The sequence below is a fragment of the Schistocerca cancellata genome, chromosome 4 (genome assembly GCF_023864275.1).
Source record: "Schistocerca cancellata isolate TAMUIC-IGC-003103 chromosome 4, iqSchCanc2.1, whole genome shotgun sequence".
Taxonomy (NCBI): Eukaryota; Metazoa; Arthropoda; class Insecta; order Orthoptera; family Acrididae; genus Schistocerca; species Schistocerca cancellata.
Window position 1 is genome coordinate 696,939,734 of NC_064629.1, and position 14,874 is coordinate 696,954,607.

The 14,874-nt window shown below is 39.7% G+C and overlaps 1 protein-coding gene across 19 annotated transcripts in view; it reads left to right on the forward strand.

Annotated features, from left to right (window-relative positions):
• The window catches only part of LOC126183635 (CLIP-associating protein 1-B-like), a 764,859-nt gene that overhangs the window by 87,906 nt on the left and 662,079 nt on the right, over positions 1-14,874 (forward strand). For 17 of the 19 annotated variants that reach the window (XM_049925777.1, XM_049925772.1, XM_049925761.1 and 14 more), the window contains exons 11-15: positions 31-51; positions 1,298-1,455; positions 1,536-1,645; positions 5,973-6,099; positions 8,228-8,481. In XM_049925777.1, coding sequence (XP_049781734.1) covers positions 31-51; positions 1,298-1,455; positions 1,536-1,645; positions 5,973-6,099; positions 8,228-8,481 — 670 coding nt within the window. The remainder of the gene's footprint in view (positions 1-30; positions 52-1,297; positions 1,456-1,535; positions 1,646-5,972; positions 6,100-8,227; positions 8,482-14,874) is intronic. The other 2 variants (XM_049925775.1, XM_049925776.1) reach the window with 1 other exon arrangement.

Sequence of the window (14,874 nt, forward strand, 5' to 3'; positions counted from 1 at the left end):
CAAGAAATATGTCCCGATTTTCTTCATCAGGAACTCAAGGCAGTAAAAAAGGTATGTCATTTAGCTCATATTTTACAGTAATATGTCTTACAGGTATCTCTTTATTTATTATAATACTTTTTATGTGACTCCCTCATGGCTTGGGTCATACCTTGAGCAGTGACAACACAAGAGTTTGGGAATACTGTATCTGTCATTATTGGACAATACAACAGTTATTTGTGGTATTTTATGTTGACTGGGTTCCACAGCAGTGGTAAAAATGACATCATGTAACACTTCAAGTTGATTTTCAATTTTTTGATGGTGCGACCAGTTTTGATTAGAGACAGTTATCCAGCACAGATTTTTGTGAACATCAAGAGTAGCACACACACACACACACACACACACACACACACACACACACACACACACACACACAGATATATATAACACAATGCCAAAAATATATCATCTCTAAATAATGTTTAGTCATGCAGAGAAAGATGCATGGAGGGTTAATGCTGTCATGTTATACTGAGGCTGGAATGTTCAGCCATAGTTGAAGACAAATTAACTCTTCATGCTTAGGGATCCATGATACAACAAAATTGGCAGCTTATAAAAGAAAGCTACTTCCACAGAGTTCACATATCACATAGCATTAAACTTAAGCTTTTAGTCCAATTTAGTCATGTAGTTTGATGATGGAAGTTATATACATTACTGAAGAGAGAGCAAATGAGAAGATATTCATGCAGTTTTGTAATGATATGGCTCACAATAATTATGTTAAAGAGAAAAATGAGCAGTGGTATAAGGAAAACCTACTGACCGTAGAGATGATGCATTGAGTTATAGACAGGCACAGTGAAAGGACACTTACGCATTAGCTTTTGGCCAAAGCCTTCATCAGAATAGGAAACACACACACACACACACACACACACACACACACATTCATTCACACAAGCAAGCACACCTCATGCATACATGGCCACCATCTATGGCATGCAGAGACCAGCCTGTACTGGTTATTGAGTGTGTATGTGTGTGTTCCTTATCTGAAGAAGGCTTTAGCCAAAAGCTAAAGTGTAAGGGTCTGTTTGTCGTGCCTGTGTGTAACTACTCAACATGTCATGTTTATAGTGAGTAGCAATCTATCTGTTCCTTATATTGTTAATATTCGACCCTGGATTTTCCAGTGTTTGAAATCAGCAGTGATATTTATCAGAGGGTATACCTGTGGCACAGGCCCTATTCAAAATTGAGATGGATTAGAGATACTAACTAAATCTTTTTTACACAATTACAGCACCAGCTGGAGCAGTGGACGAGGAGCATTTTGTGAAAGTTTTTGAGGAAGTTCAACCAGCCAAAATTTTCACTGTGCGAGAACTGGAAGAAGAGCTGACCAAAATAACTGACGTCATTAATGATCCAAATAATGATTGGTCAAAACGTGTTGAGGCGGTTAGTAATGTGATGATTAGGATTATAAGTGTTAATAAAATTGATTTCTTAAAATAAGTAAAAACTTGTGTGTATTTCAGTTGAAAAAACTACGATCTGTTGTAATGGCTGGAGCTGCTAAGCATGAGGAATTTTTCAAACACTTACGTTTAATGGAGACACCATTTTTAGGAGTTTTGAAAGATCTGAGGTTAGTACTTAAACTTTGTTCTTTTTAAATTTCTCTCTGTAGTGCAGGTTTCTCTCAAGCTCTGAGATGTCTTTTTTTGATAAACAAGAGAACTGTTAATGATTCTGCGTGGAATTGTGAGAGTGATATTAATAGTTTTTGGTTGCTCAGTTAATCAGTGCTTCAACAAAATTGTGTATCAGAAATCGTGTGACACACACATTTCATGAATGAAGCTGTTCATGGCTACCTTACTGCTGTGATAATTTTGTTAGTGTATTTGGGCCTTTCGGCCATATTACTGAACATGTGAATGAATTATTGAGAGGTATTGGATTGTTAATGAAATGTTGGAGTTTATTGAATAGGGAGAGTAGATAGGGGAATGTAAAGCACAAACATTGAAACACACTGAGCCATGGGACTCGGTCCTTAAGGCATAGAACTTGCATGTGGAAAGAGCAGGATTCAAATCCCCAACCAACCATTCAGATTTAGGTTGTTCTTGGTTCCTGAATCATTTGAGTACTGGAATAATTTTATTGAAACAGCCATGGCAAATTTCCCAAAATCACTTAATGCAAATGCCAGAATGGGTCTTTTGATATGGGCACTACTAATTTCTGGAGGCACATGCCGAACTGGGTATTTTGAAATGGACACTTCTGATTTCTTTTGCTGTCTAAACCCTATCCAAAGTTGTGCACCATTTTTACTAACCTTGCCACTGATGGGATGTTGAACCCTAATCATCTTTGGGAAACAAAGTAGACAAAGTGTATATGATGAAATAAAAACGTAGAAAAGCTTGTGATGATACGCAGTAACAGTGATAATACTGCTAGTGTAAATATTGCAGTAACTAGACATACATTCAATATTAACAGTTAAGAAAGCAGAAAAATAAAGTGTGCCTTTGGCACTGAAAGAGTCTTCATGGATGTTGTGTGGTCCAGTGAGAAAGAAAAAAAAAAAATGACTATAAAGAATGCCAGAATGAGATTTTCACTCTACAGCAGTGTGTGCGCTGATATGAAACTTCCTGGCAGGTTAAAACTGTGTGCCGGACCGAGACTCGAACTTGGGTCCTTTGCCTTTCGCTGGCAAGTGCTCTGCCAACTGAGTTACCCAAGCACGACTCACGCCCCATCCTCACAGCTTTACTTCTGCCAGTACCTCGTCTCCTACTTTCCAAACTTCACAGAAGCTCTCCTGCAAACCTTGCAGAACTAGCACTCCTGGAAGAAAATATTGTGGAGACATGGCTTAGCCACAGCTTGGGTGATGTTTCCAGAATGAGATTTTCACTCTGCAGCGGAGTGTGCACTGATATGAAACTTCCTGGCAGGTTAAAACTGTGTGCCGGACCGGACCCCCCTCCAGGTAGATCACTTCCTTACATTGAACTGTCTGCCTTACTCCAGCAACTGCCTATGTTTCTCCTCTTTGACTTCAATCCACTGTGGGGGGGGGGGGGGGCACTTCAATGGGTAGGGTCTCTTAATTGATCAGCTTATTATGGACCTCTATTTGTGTCTCCCCTCAATGACAGTTCCCCTTCAGTGCAGCTCATGGCACCTTTATTGCTATCAATCTCGTCATCTCCTCCTATGCTCTCGTGGCTTCCCTACATTGGTCATCCCATGGTGACCTTTGTGACAGTGACCACTTTTTCTGGTGATTCTATTGTTCCCCTGCTGCCGTCAGGCAGACAGGCCCCCACGTTGGGCATTCTACAGGGCCAATTGGCTTTTATATATGTCTGCTGTGCACTTCGACACCTCCCTCTTGAATTCCATTGGTGCAGTCGTGCAAGGCATCTCTGCCATTATCTTTGTGCTACTGGCACTGCTGACACCCTATCCACAGGTCCCCCTCATTGTCGACCGGTACCGTGGTGGACTAAAAGTGTCGCAGTCGCTGTCCAGGACCACCGACGGGCGCTGCAGCAATTAAAACGACACCTTTCACAGACCGACCTTCTCACTTTTAAGTGTCTCCATGCTAAGGCTCGTTACCTTATTAAGCAGAGTGAAAAGGAATGCTGGGAGCGCTGTGTTTCCTCCTTGGGGATGTATGCCTCTTCATCACAGGTTTGGTCAAAGCTCCGTAGCCTTCAGGGCGGCTAGCGACTGTCAGCTGTCCAAGGTCTTAACCTCCAAGGTGTTCTGTGCACTGATCCATTGTTCCTTGCAGAACAGCTCGCGACACACTTTGCGATGGCACCGGTGTCCTCTTCCCATCCTGCTACCTCTCTCCGGCAGAAATTTAGAGTTTTAACAGACCCACCTATGTTCCATCCTGCACTACGCTGAGCCCTATAATGAACCCTTCACTGAATGGGTATTCTTGCAGGCTCTTACCTCTTCACAAGACATGGCCCCAGGGCCGGATTCCATCCACAACCAGATCATCCAACACTTGGACGCTCCCCAGAGGCAACATCTCCTGAAGATCTTCAACTGCATTTGGCTCACGGGTGTTTTTCTGTCACAATGATGAGACTGTACTGTTATCCCTGTCCTTAAGCCCAGGAAGAAGCCAACGTCTGACAAATGTAAATGGCTTGAGAAGATAGTTAGCTTCAGATTATATTGGGTACTCGAATCTCAGGGCCTTTTGTTCCCATATCAGTGTGGCTTTCGTGCAGGACGATCTCCAACTGACCATTTACTCAGATTGGAAACAACCATCCGACAGGCTTTTACTAACCACCAGCACCTTGTCGCGGTTACTTTGACCTATATAAGGCATACAGCATGGCTTGGTGCCATCACATTTTAGTTACCCTCCATGACTGTGGCTTCCGTGGGCCCCTTCTGATTTTTATCTGTGAATTTTTCTCACACCAGCTCTTCAGAGTTCGAGTTGGCACTTTACACAGTGCCCCTCACAGTCTGGAGAATGGTATTCCACAGGGTTCTGTGCTAAGTGTCACACTCTTCCTCATACCCATCAATGCACTTGTAATCTCTGTTGGGCCTCTGCTTGGCATTGTACGTTGACGATTTTTGCATCTGGTGCAGCTGCCACTTGGTAGCATCTGCTGAGCGCCGGCTCTTAGGTGCCATCCAACATGTCTCCGTGTGGGCCTGAATGAAAAAAAAAAAAAAAAAAAATAATAATAATAATAATAATAATAATAATAATGTCAAAAAAATTGGCATTTTGGAGACAATGTTCCTAATAAGTACTAGGGAAGTGTTTTGGTTAAAGCATACTAAAATCTCTGAAGGACGTCAGCATCTATTTGTTTCAAGAAAATGAAGAAATTAGAGCTAGGCCTTGGTAGTTGACAAATTAGAGTGCACTCTCTTGGTTTATGCACTGCATGAAAACCAAGTGAGATGAAATAAGAACACTATTAGAAATTAGAAGAATGGATCTAAGATGTATAGTTCCTTATGCACTGAAATGGATTGTAGATGTATTATGCATGCAAAATTGACAAATTAGATCTGGTAAAATTAACAAATAGCATACCCGGTAAAATTGACAAATTGTATATCCTGTATGTCATGATTATATCCAGGTGGTGATAGGTGAGAAATGACCGATTTATAGTTAATCAACATGTGTTCAGCACATTCTTTCTAGTAATTTAATTTTAAATAGAAATGACTTCAATGAGTTACATGAAGACAGTTATTATTATTATTATTATTATTATTATTATTAAAAATTGCACATAATTGATTTATTTAAGTATTCTCTTCCTTCAATATTTTAAAATATAAGTGCTAAGGTAAATGTGTTAATTACATGGCTTCCCTACTTGTGCGAATGTGCAGTAGCATTACTGGCATGATAATATGGACTGGTATTGTTTGAAACCTGTACATTGTATTTGGCCTGCTTCAGGGAATCTCAGAGAAAGAGGTCATAGTAAAAAACGGCAGTTACAGTTTTCTAAATTTCATGAATTTTTATTAACAAGATAGGAACTGTTAAGTATCTGTACAGTCTGTGTTCAGCATAGATTCAGAAATTTTTTTGGTGTACAAGACGCCATTTGTGTCAAGAGGAACTCAATCCTTCACATGTATTTAGGAATTATGTCACAGACTCTGCAGTCCTAGTTTGTTGTACCAATATGTTTTTGGTACAATACACAGTCTGTTATTACATGTCGGTAGAAATATATCACACATTTCAATATTTAAACATTGCTACTACAGGTTTGAGATCCTGCAAATGCTTTAATTGTTGTTGTTGTTGTTGTTGTTGTGGTCTTCAGTTCTGAGACTGGTTTGATGCAGCTCTCCATGCTACTCTATCCTGTGCAAGCTATGCTTTAATTATGTGTTAGAAATGATATCTTACTATAACATCATTATGAATGTTACAGGTCACAGGTTGTGAGAGAAGCGTGCTGCACAATAGCTTTTATGTCTCGACAGCTAGGCTCAAAGTTTGACCACTTTGCAGAAATTATTCTTGGCAATCTAATTAATCTGATTCCAAATTCAGCTAAGGTATGTTGACCTCATGTGGATAACTATTTAAATATTAAGATTCTTGACAAGTATAACAAGAAAAGCATGTAATATAAGTAGAAATTTCATAAACCAACTTCTTCTTTGGAATTTCCTGTGTTTAACATTTAGCTACCTAGTATGTCCAAGTAGTTTTGATTTTGTTTGTGTGGATATTATAGCTGTCCCGAAAACCCAAAGGAGCTGATTTTTCCCCCACGACAAGATGGTCCTTTGTTTCCTTACTAGCAGCTTCAGTTTACAAATTAAATATCAGTGATGACAATTAGTACCCATGCCCCATACCTTTTCTGATTTTGTATTGTTGTGCACGAGTTCATACATAATAGTAAGGAGATGTGGACTACAGTGTGTTACGGCAACTGTCATCATAGGAAAGCTGGACAGGAACATAAATGATTAGCAAACAAGTTAACACAGTAATCAGAAGATTTACTTAACTTGTATTTCTCAAAGTGTACATAGACTCATTACAAATAAGGCAGCAAGAATTAAGAGGTCCATCTCATACAATAACAACTAGGATGAGGCTCACTGTACTCAAAATGATTGATGGTGTCATAACAATGAGGCTCCAAGAGCAAGTGGGTTCAGTGGCTGCTGCCACCTGTCATATTTTGTGGCAACAGAGGTCACAAGTGGTGCAGAGTTGCTGGCGGCATGATCTCAGTGGGTGCACACCATTGGGTCCACCAGATTTTGCGTGACCACTGTCGGCGTCTAACGGAAATTTGCAATTGTGTTGCCAACTTCGCGACACCCTTGGGTGGTATCCGTATGTGATATCACATGAATCATTCCATGTGATTCACATAAGGAGAATGATTTACCATGCTCGCCTTCTGTCCATATAGTAGTAGATTTCTCACTACGAAGGAAGAAATCAGCAAGAGAAGGCTGTCAGTCACATCACTATGATTTCATAATATATTTGTTGTATTGTCACCTTTTTTATTTGGAGGCAATGTTAAATGATGGTAAATGAAACTTTGTTTAGTGTGTATCGTTTATATTTGTAGCAGTAATGTAGTGTTGTGTAAGAATTTATAACATTATGGATGTTGTTGTTGTTGTTTCCAGTTGTGTGTTTTTGGAATATGCGGTTTAGAGAAGTTGCTTCGTTTTTAATCCAGTATATTAAAAAATAAATTACAGAAATAATTACGACCAGTTGCAATCTTCAAGAGATGCTGCACCTAGTCGTATTAATACTTTTGTGGAAAGACTATGTTTTAGCATTCTTTTAGGATGAGAGTTGAAGTAATAGTCAAATGATTTACAGAAATGTGGAAAGGGGGGGGGGTGATAAAAACTGGCCAGTCCATGTCCCAATGATGCAATTGGTTAGTGCACGGTCCTTATAGTCTCTCTTAAACTGGATTCTTTGTGACCCATCCTTGTTCCCTATCTTTCCCAAACTCATCTTAATGTTTATCAAAGCTACTGCCTTATTGGAATTGGTGTTATTTCGTAACTACTAGTTTGAAGGCTGCAACCCTGTTGTTAAGTGTTCGTGCTCATTGAAGCCAGACAAGCTTTAATCATATTACTTAGGAGACTCATCAGTCCCCCCCCCCCCCCTCTCTCTCTCTCTCTCTCTCTCTCTCTCTCTCTGTGTGTATATGTGTGTGTGTGTGGGGGGGGGGGGGGGGGGCCACGGGCGCGTGGGCATGTGCTGAACAGTACGATGGCTGCTAGTCTGGCGGCAATGTGCATGAGTGCTAAATAATGGCTAGTGGGCTTGAAACTATTGCTGTCAAAATAAACATTGTAACTATGGAAGAGCTATTTCCAAAAAAAGACATTTGTAACTCATCTTTTTAGTACAGTTACTACAAATCATAGCATTAAAAGTACACATTAGTAAGGGTTGAGATTTTGATAGAAGATATTAACAGCCTGTAATGTTGGATAACATTAATAGGGCGGGACTGGATACTTTATTAAAAATTAAATCTGTGCTGATAGTATGAAATTGCAAGGGGAGACAGCATGTACTCATCAGTAGAACTTACAAAGAAGTCTTCTTCTCACTAGAGTGTTCCTAAGCATCCATTTTATTACTTTCCGAGTACCTAACAATTATATATCATTTATTCATTCACAGGTAATAGCAACTGCTGGCCTAGTAACAGTACGCTTTCTCATAAGGTACACTCACTCGCACAGACTGATACCAGCGATAATATCAAATATGGAATCAAAATCTAGGGAAATCCGACGAGCATGTTGTGAGTTTCTTGAATTAATTCTTCGTCATTGGCCTGCTCATACACTTGAAAAACAGGTTGCAAACCTACAACAAGCTCTGAGGAAAGGAATGTATGATGCAGACAGTGAAGCTCGGCAGAGTTCCCGTAGGTAAGTGGAATTATGGTCATTATGTGAAACATAATTCAGTTTCACTAAACTTAACTAAAAATAGAAATTTTTTTTGTATGTAATGGAGGCATTTTACATGTTGTATGTTCTGGATATATACGTATTACATAGGGTACAGATACAACACTTTGGTCCATTGCGTCTAGCTTGTGCACTACTTAATGTATGGAAGTAACATGTCGTCTTCAAAACGGTGTTTAGAATATACAGTACTGTATTTACCTGAACATGACACCCCCCCCCCCCCCCCTCTTCCAGTTTCCTCACACTTTTTTTGTTTTGTGTGGCTCTTTGAGGAAAAATTTATTTCTTAACATATTCTGTTGGTCAAAATTCCAAACTTTCATTGATATAAGGTATCTACCTAAAAAGATAACATTTCATCTGTTCTACACTTGTGCCATTTATTCATTGTCAACATTTTGATAGCACAGGGAGAAATAAAATAAACAAAAAGAAATTGTTTACATTAATTTATATTTTCACTACCTTTTTTACAATACTTAAGACAGTTGTGTGGTATCTGTATTTTTAATCATCATCATTATAATCATAACAAGACAGCTGTGAAACTTATATCTTTGTTGGCCCAAATATTTGGGTATATCTCCAAGAATATGTTGCAATTTCTGAGGTCATCGTTATGGCGGAACTTGAAGAAAACAGTTATTTTTCTCTGAACACACAGCGGATTTCTCTTCTATACTGATATGAGAATGTTACAATGTCTCTTGCTTCCAAATATATCGTCTGCCCACTGCTCTCTCATTGGCTATGTAGAACCAGCAGCTGACACACCCCGTTGTTCGCGTCATACCTCACGGTAGGCATTGACAGCATTGCTGTTGAGCATACATTACTGTGCAACTGGCCCCAATTTATACTTTTGTGATCTTCTGCAGAAACATATAACCATGATTAGCAGCAGAACAAAATTTGCTGCCCACTCACCACTCCTCCTTGCACTCAGTGTAGTTCTCAGCCAAGCTGATGTCATATTAACAGAATATTCCATCGGTTCTTGGTAGAACAACATTATAATAATAAATGAAAAGCACCAGTTTGCTTTTGTTCTACAATATTGTAGAACAAAAGCAAACTGGTGCTTTTCATTTATTATCAAGCTGATGTCACTGTTCCCCCTCCAACCATTCTGTAATGGTGTTCTTGAGCAGAAGTGAAACACGGACAGCAATATCTTCCAGGGTGCAGGTCATATGTAACAACAGCAACTAATATATATGAATAAAAGATTGCAGTCATGGTTCAGTCCAGTTCTCGATCTTCTACTCTTCCCGCTATCTAGTGACATCTGTTGGTGCCATCTCCACAATGATTATTTTTCCCTGTAATTTATTCTTATGATAACAGTTGCAGTCAGTTTAATGTGATATATTTTATTTGTTAGACCTTTAATTCTCATTTAATTTTCATTCTCTTTTGATATTAATGTCACAATCATGTTCTGAAGCCGATTAAAAATTGGTGATATTTTTCATCTAGTATTGTAATAAGTGAACAGCAACTAAATTTCTCATTTGTAACCCACTTGGTGAATCATAACAGTTTCCCATAACCAAATAGAATTTATATTTGGGTTCAGAATCAAGTAATGGGTTTTGAAGGACAAGCTTTTTGCCTTTGAATGTAACCTTTACTTAAAAAGCACCATAAATGTTTGTGTACGGTATCCCTATATGTACAAGAACTTTTATTGCAGGTCTGTTCAGATACCCCAAAATTTTCCAAGTTGACAGGATTTAATGATATTTCCTCTTGTGTGTCACAAAATGGTCACTTTTTAAGCAGAACATTAGATTGTTGTAGTGGCTAGTTCATAGTTTCTTGCATATCCCTTGCACTAGTGCCACGCGTCAAATGTCACGTGATTGTTCGAGCAATGTCGATACTGTGTGGGGAGTGTTTCGGTGTATTGGGAAACCTTGAGACTATTCAAGTGAAATCATTGTGTGCTAAGCCCCATCCTTTGGAATTCTTCAAAATAAATTTGTACAAAACATTAATAGCAAAAGCTTCATCTGTAAATGTAAGACAGCCCCTATATTAATCTGTTAAACAATGTAAAAACATTGAACACTGTAGCAATATTTTAATCAGCGAATATAAGACAGCCACATATTTTTCAATTGACAATTTGGTGTGGGGGGGGGGGGGGGGGGGGGGGAAACCCTCATAATTGAGTAAATATGGTGTACAGTATCAGACAAGCGTCTGTAATTAATGAGAGGTTTGTGTGTGCAATCAGAATTAAGAACATCCCTCAGTTGAAGGCACATTCCGTTCATCTTACATTATTCCATCAGTGACTATCATAGATTTCCCAGCATCTGAGAACAAGCCGCACTGATTTATACCTGTTGCATACTAACATGTCCATTATTTATAAACATTTCGCGTTAATTCTCAATTTTAGTTGTCTGAATGAAACCAGAAAATAAATTTGTCTTAAACAATGAGTCCCTACATCTGTGTGTTAACATCTCTTGATATTCTGGAAAAAGGTGAAACTCTTGAGAGTTACACATGCTGTCTATGTTGATACAGCATAACAGTTGTCTCATTGAAATGGAATCACTTGTTTTCAGAAATTAAGTAATCTCGTGTACTGAATAAGGCATTGCACTTGATAAAGTATGAATATTTTCGGCATGTCACATATTGCAGTTTCTAAATGCTGAAGAAAATCGATCTTAATAGCAAAGCTGCTGTTTATTAACTGTCTGACTTGTTCTGGGCTTTGTCTATTTTCACAAGCCACGTATTTGTATTTAGGAAATGGTTGGTGTTGACAGTTCTATTATTGATTTCCTTCTCGACAGCAAAGTGTTCCAAATACCTGTGTGTATATCCAGATTTAGGTTATCTTTGATTTCCCAAATCTCCTTGTCTCCCCTGAAATTATAATTTTCCCCATGGAATCTGTAGAGGACATATTTGGGAAATTTGCAATATAAATAAGAAACTCACGGGGGGAGGGAGCTTGAACACAAAAATGTACTATTAAGTTTACTTTTTTCCCTAAAAACTAGTTCCCATGAGGTAGGTATTGTTCTTTTGCTTAAAGTTTGAGCAGTTATGACTTTCAGTAGTATGGTGGTACCATGACTATACTTAGCATGACGCGGATGTTAGTAGTTATAAATAGTTGTCTGAAAATTCTTACTTTGTACTCCATCTGCACCCCCCCCCCCCCCCCCTCTCTGTTTCCCTTTTTATTTGGCAACAGCTGCAGTGAGCTGCCATTTGTGGCCGATTCAGCTACATGTTGTCTCATGTCGAGCTGCCAAATTTCACTAGCCCTGATGTTTAGGCAGTACACAGGTGGCTATTAGAAGTAGTGAGACAACAGCTGTCAACTGTGATCTTGTATAAAGCCCTAGTGATTGTTGTCTGCTTTATATACTGCCACTGTGCCAGAAAACAGTTTGCAAAATCATGCAGCAGGTGTATTTACTGTGCAGTTGACACCACAGGTGACAGAGTTAATTGTTCATAAGTTCACAAAATAATAGCAGAACAAGAACATCTCTTGCAGTTTTGGATAACGATTGATGCAATTTACCTTAAGTTCAATACAAAATGGTACAGAAAATCTCCCAGGTTAAACTTGAAGAACTAAAAGTCTTTGGCCATGTTGGTAATTGAGTGATGGGTAGTGCTCAGTGTTCCAGAACTGCATTTACATTACTGCATATATAAAATGACAAAAAAAATGCATGACAGCTTAGCAATGGGGCTGTTACAACTGTATGGTGTGAGTTATATAGTAGTTACTGCAAACAACTGTTACGTCAACACCACTGTGCTTTGCAACTGGGTATTCACCACAGTGCAGACAGGTGACTGTTTTGCAAGTTCCTGTAATAATCGTGAGGTAATACTTGACGTTCACAAGATGGATACAGAAGTATGCATTGGTTGCATGTTTTATTGGCAGAGAGGTATGACTTACGGAGCATGATACTCATATCAGTTATAGTTTAGGATGAATGAATATTTGAGATTGCGTAGATGACTGAATAGCACTTTGTAACCTGTAGCCGGCCGAAGTGGCCGTGCGGTTAAAGGCGCTGCAGTCTGGAACTGCAAGACCACTACGGTCGGAGGTTCGAATCCTGCCTCGGGCATGGATGTTTGTGATGTCTTTAGGTTAGTTAGGTTTAACTAGTTCTAAGTTCTAGGGGACTAATGACCTCAGCAGTTGAGTCCCATAGTGCTCAGAGCCATTTGAACCATTTTTTTGTAACCTGTAGGAAAGATTTGTATCAGAATACCGATCCCTTTAGAGGACAAAGAATTAGTCTAAATCCCAGTGGAGTATTAATTGAGCTGTTAAAGTCAGTGAGATGGCACAGAATGAGGAGAAATCTTTCTTGGTTGTTGACAGTGATGTAGAAAACAGCTGGGAAATGGCAGTTCATGGTACAGGAGAATTGTTTGTATAGCAGATAGGGCAAATCCATTTTACGAGTGTAACATTTGGGAAGGCTTTCGCCATATTGGACAAGAATCACCATATCGGACAAGAACTGCATGCATAATTTGGGTTGGGGGGGGGGGGGGGGGGGGAAGGGAGACGGCAGCTTGCTAGTTTGGAAAATGTGATGAAGTACAGGTGTTAATTGCTGCATTTAAAGTAGACAGAGGTTCTGATCTAACCACAAGAATAGTTGGGACATAAATGTTGGCAGAAGTGTCCACTGATACGAAACTTTCTGGCGGATTAAAACTGTGTGCTGGACCAAGACTCGAATTTGGGACCTTAGCCTTTTGTGGGCAAGTGCTCTTCTAACTGAGCTATCCAAGCACAACTCACAACCCATCCTTACAGCTATACTTCAGTCAGTATCTCGTGTCTCCTACCTTCCAAACTTCACAGAAGTTTTCCTGTTGATCTGTGAATGCCTGGAAGCAGGGGGAAACTACAGCAACTCTTTTTCCTGTGGGCATGCAGCTCCACTGTTTGGTGTAATGAAAATGACATCCTTGTAGGGAAAATACAGGGTAATTATAATTAAAATTAAACTTCCAAACACTGTAGAAATAACACCCTCTGGTCAGAATCATATCAAATTGCAACGGAATGTTATCGGAGGAGGAGGAAAACGAATGGCAGAAGATAAAAAAAAAAGAAAGAGTGTGAAAATTGATCAATAGATGGCACTGTATGTGTCAGAATACATAAATGAAAACACCTGTCATGCGCACGACCCATTAAAGTTGGTCTAAACACGCCGGGTACACGGCTTTTCCTCCTTGCGCATCTGCGACATGCGCCATGACTGTCTCAATGCAGGATCACGCTCTGCTTGTAAAGCTGTATTACAAGAATGATGACTGTGCACACGTTGCTCTGCAGAAGTTAATGGCACAGAAGGGTTGGAAAAAAGTCGTTGGTCCGATGACTGCCGTGGGTCTGGAGAAAATGAATTCAGAATTTGGGTTCTTTTGGTGTGCACCCTGGTAGAGGGAGGAAATGAACTGGTTCAACATGAGTGAAAGCAGTGGCCACAGGAGGAGACGAGTGGTGGTGTGCAAACATGTAATGCACGGAGAACTGCCCGTACATTGGAAATATCTGTGAGAACTGTGTGTAAAATCCTTCTTTGCTATCCTTTCAAAATCACCCATGCACACCTTTGCTTTAGAATTTGCTCACATTGAAGTGGACAATGATTGGTCGTGGAAGATTTTGTGGACAGACGAAGCCCACTTCCATCTGACAGGACATGTCAATACACAGAACTGTCGAATATGGGCAACGGAAAAGCCACACGCAAATCAACCAGTACCACTTCATCCTGAAAGGTCACTGTGTGGTGCAGGTTTACGGCATCATTTATCATAGGGCCATATTTTTTCGAATAGACAGGTGCTTCCGGTCCTGTTACCTGTACCATCACTGGTAAGTTCTATGAGTGTCTTTTGTGCAACTACATAATTCCAGCTCTCCAACAGCGTGGATGTGTGGATGGGGTCATTTTTATGCAAGATGGCGCACCTCCACACATTGCAAATCCAGTTAAGCAGTTGCTGAAGCACCATTTCAGAAATGCTAGAATTATCAGCTACCATTTCCCTACAGCCTGGTCGTCCTGATCACCTGATCTTAATCCATGTGACTCCTGGCTGTGAGGCTATCTGAAACATGTTGTGTTTAGTGTTCTGATTGCTGCATTGAAGTCTTAGCTGCATTGAAGTCACACATTGCGCAACACATTCTGAACGTGACCCCGGAAACACTTCGATCAGTTGTGGAACATGCTGTTTCTCAATTTCAACTTGTTGCAGAAAATAGTGGACATACTGAACATGTTTTGCGCCAGTCACATGGAAATTAATAATTGAATT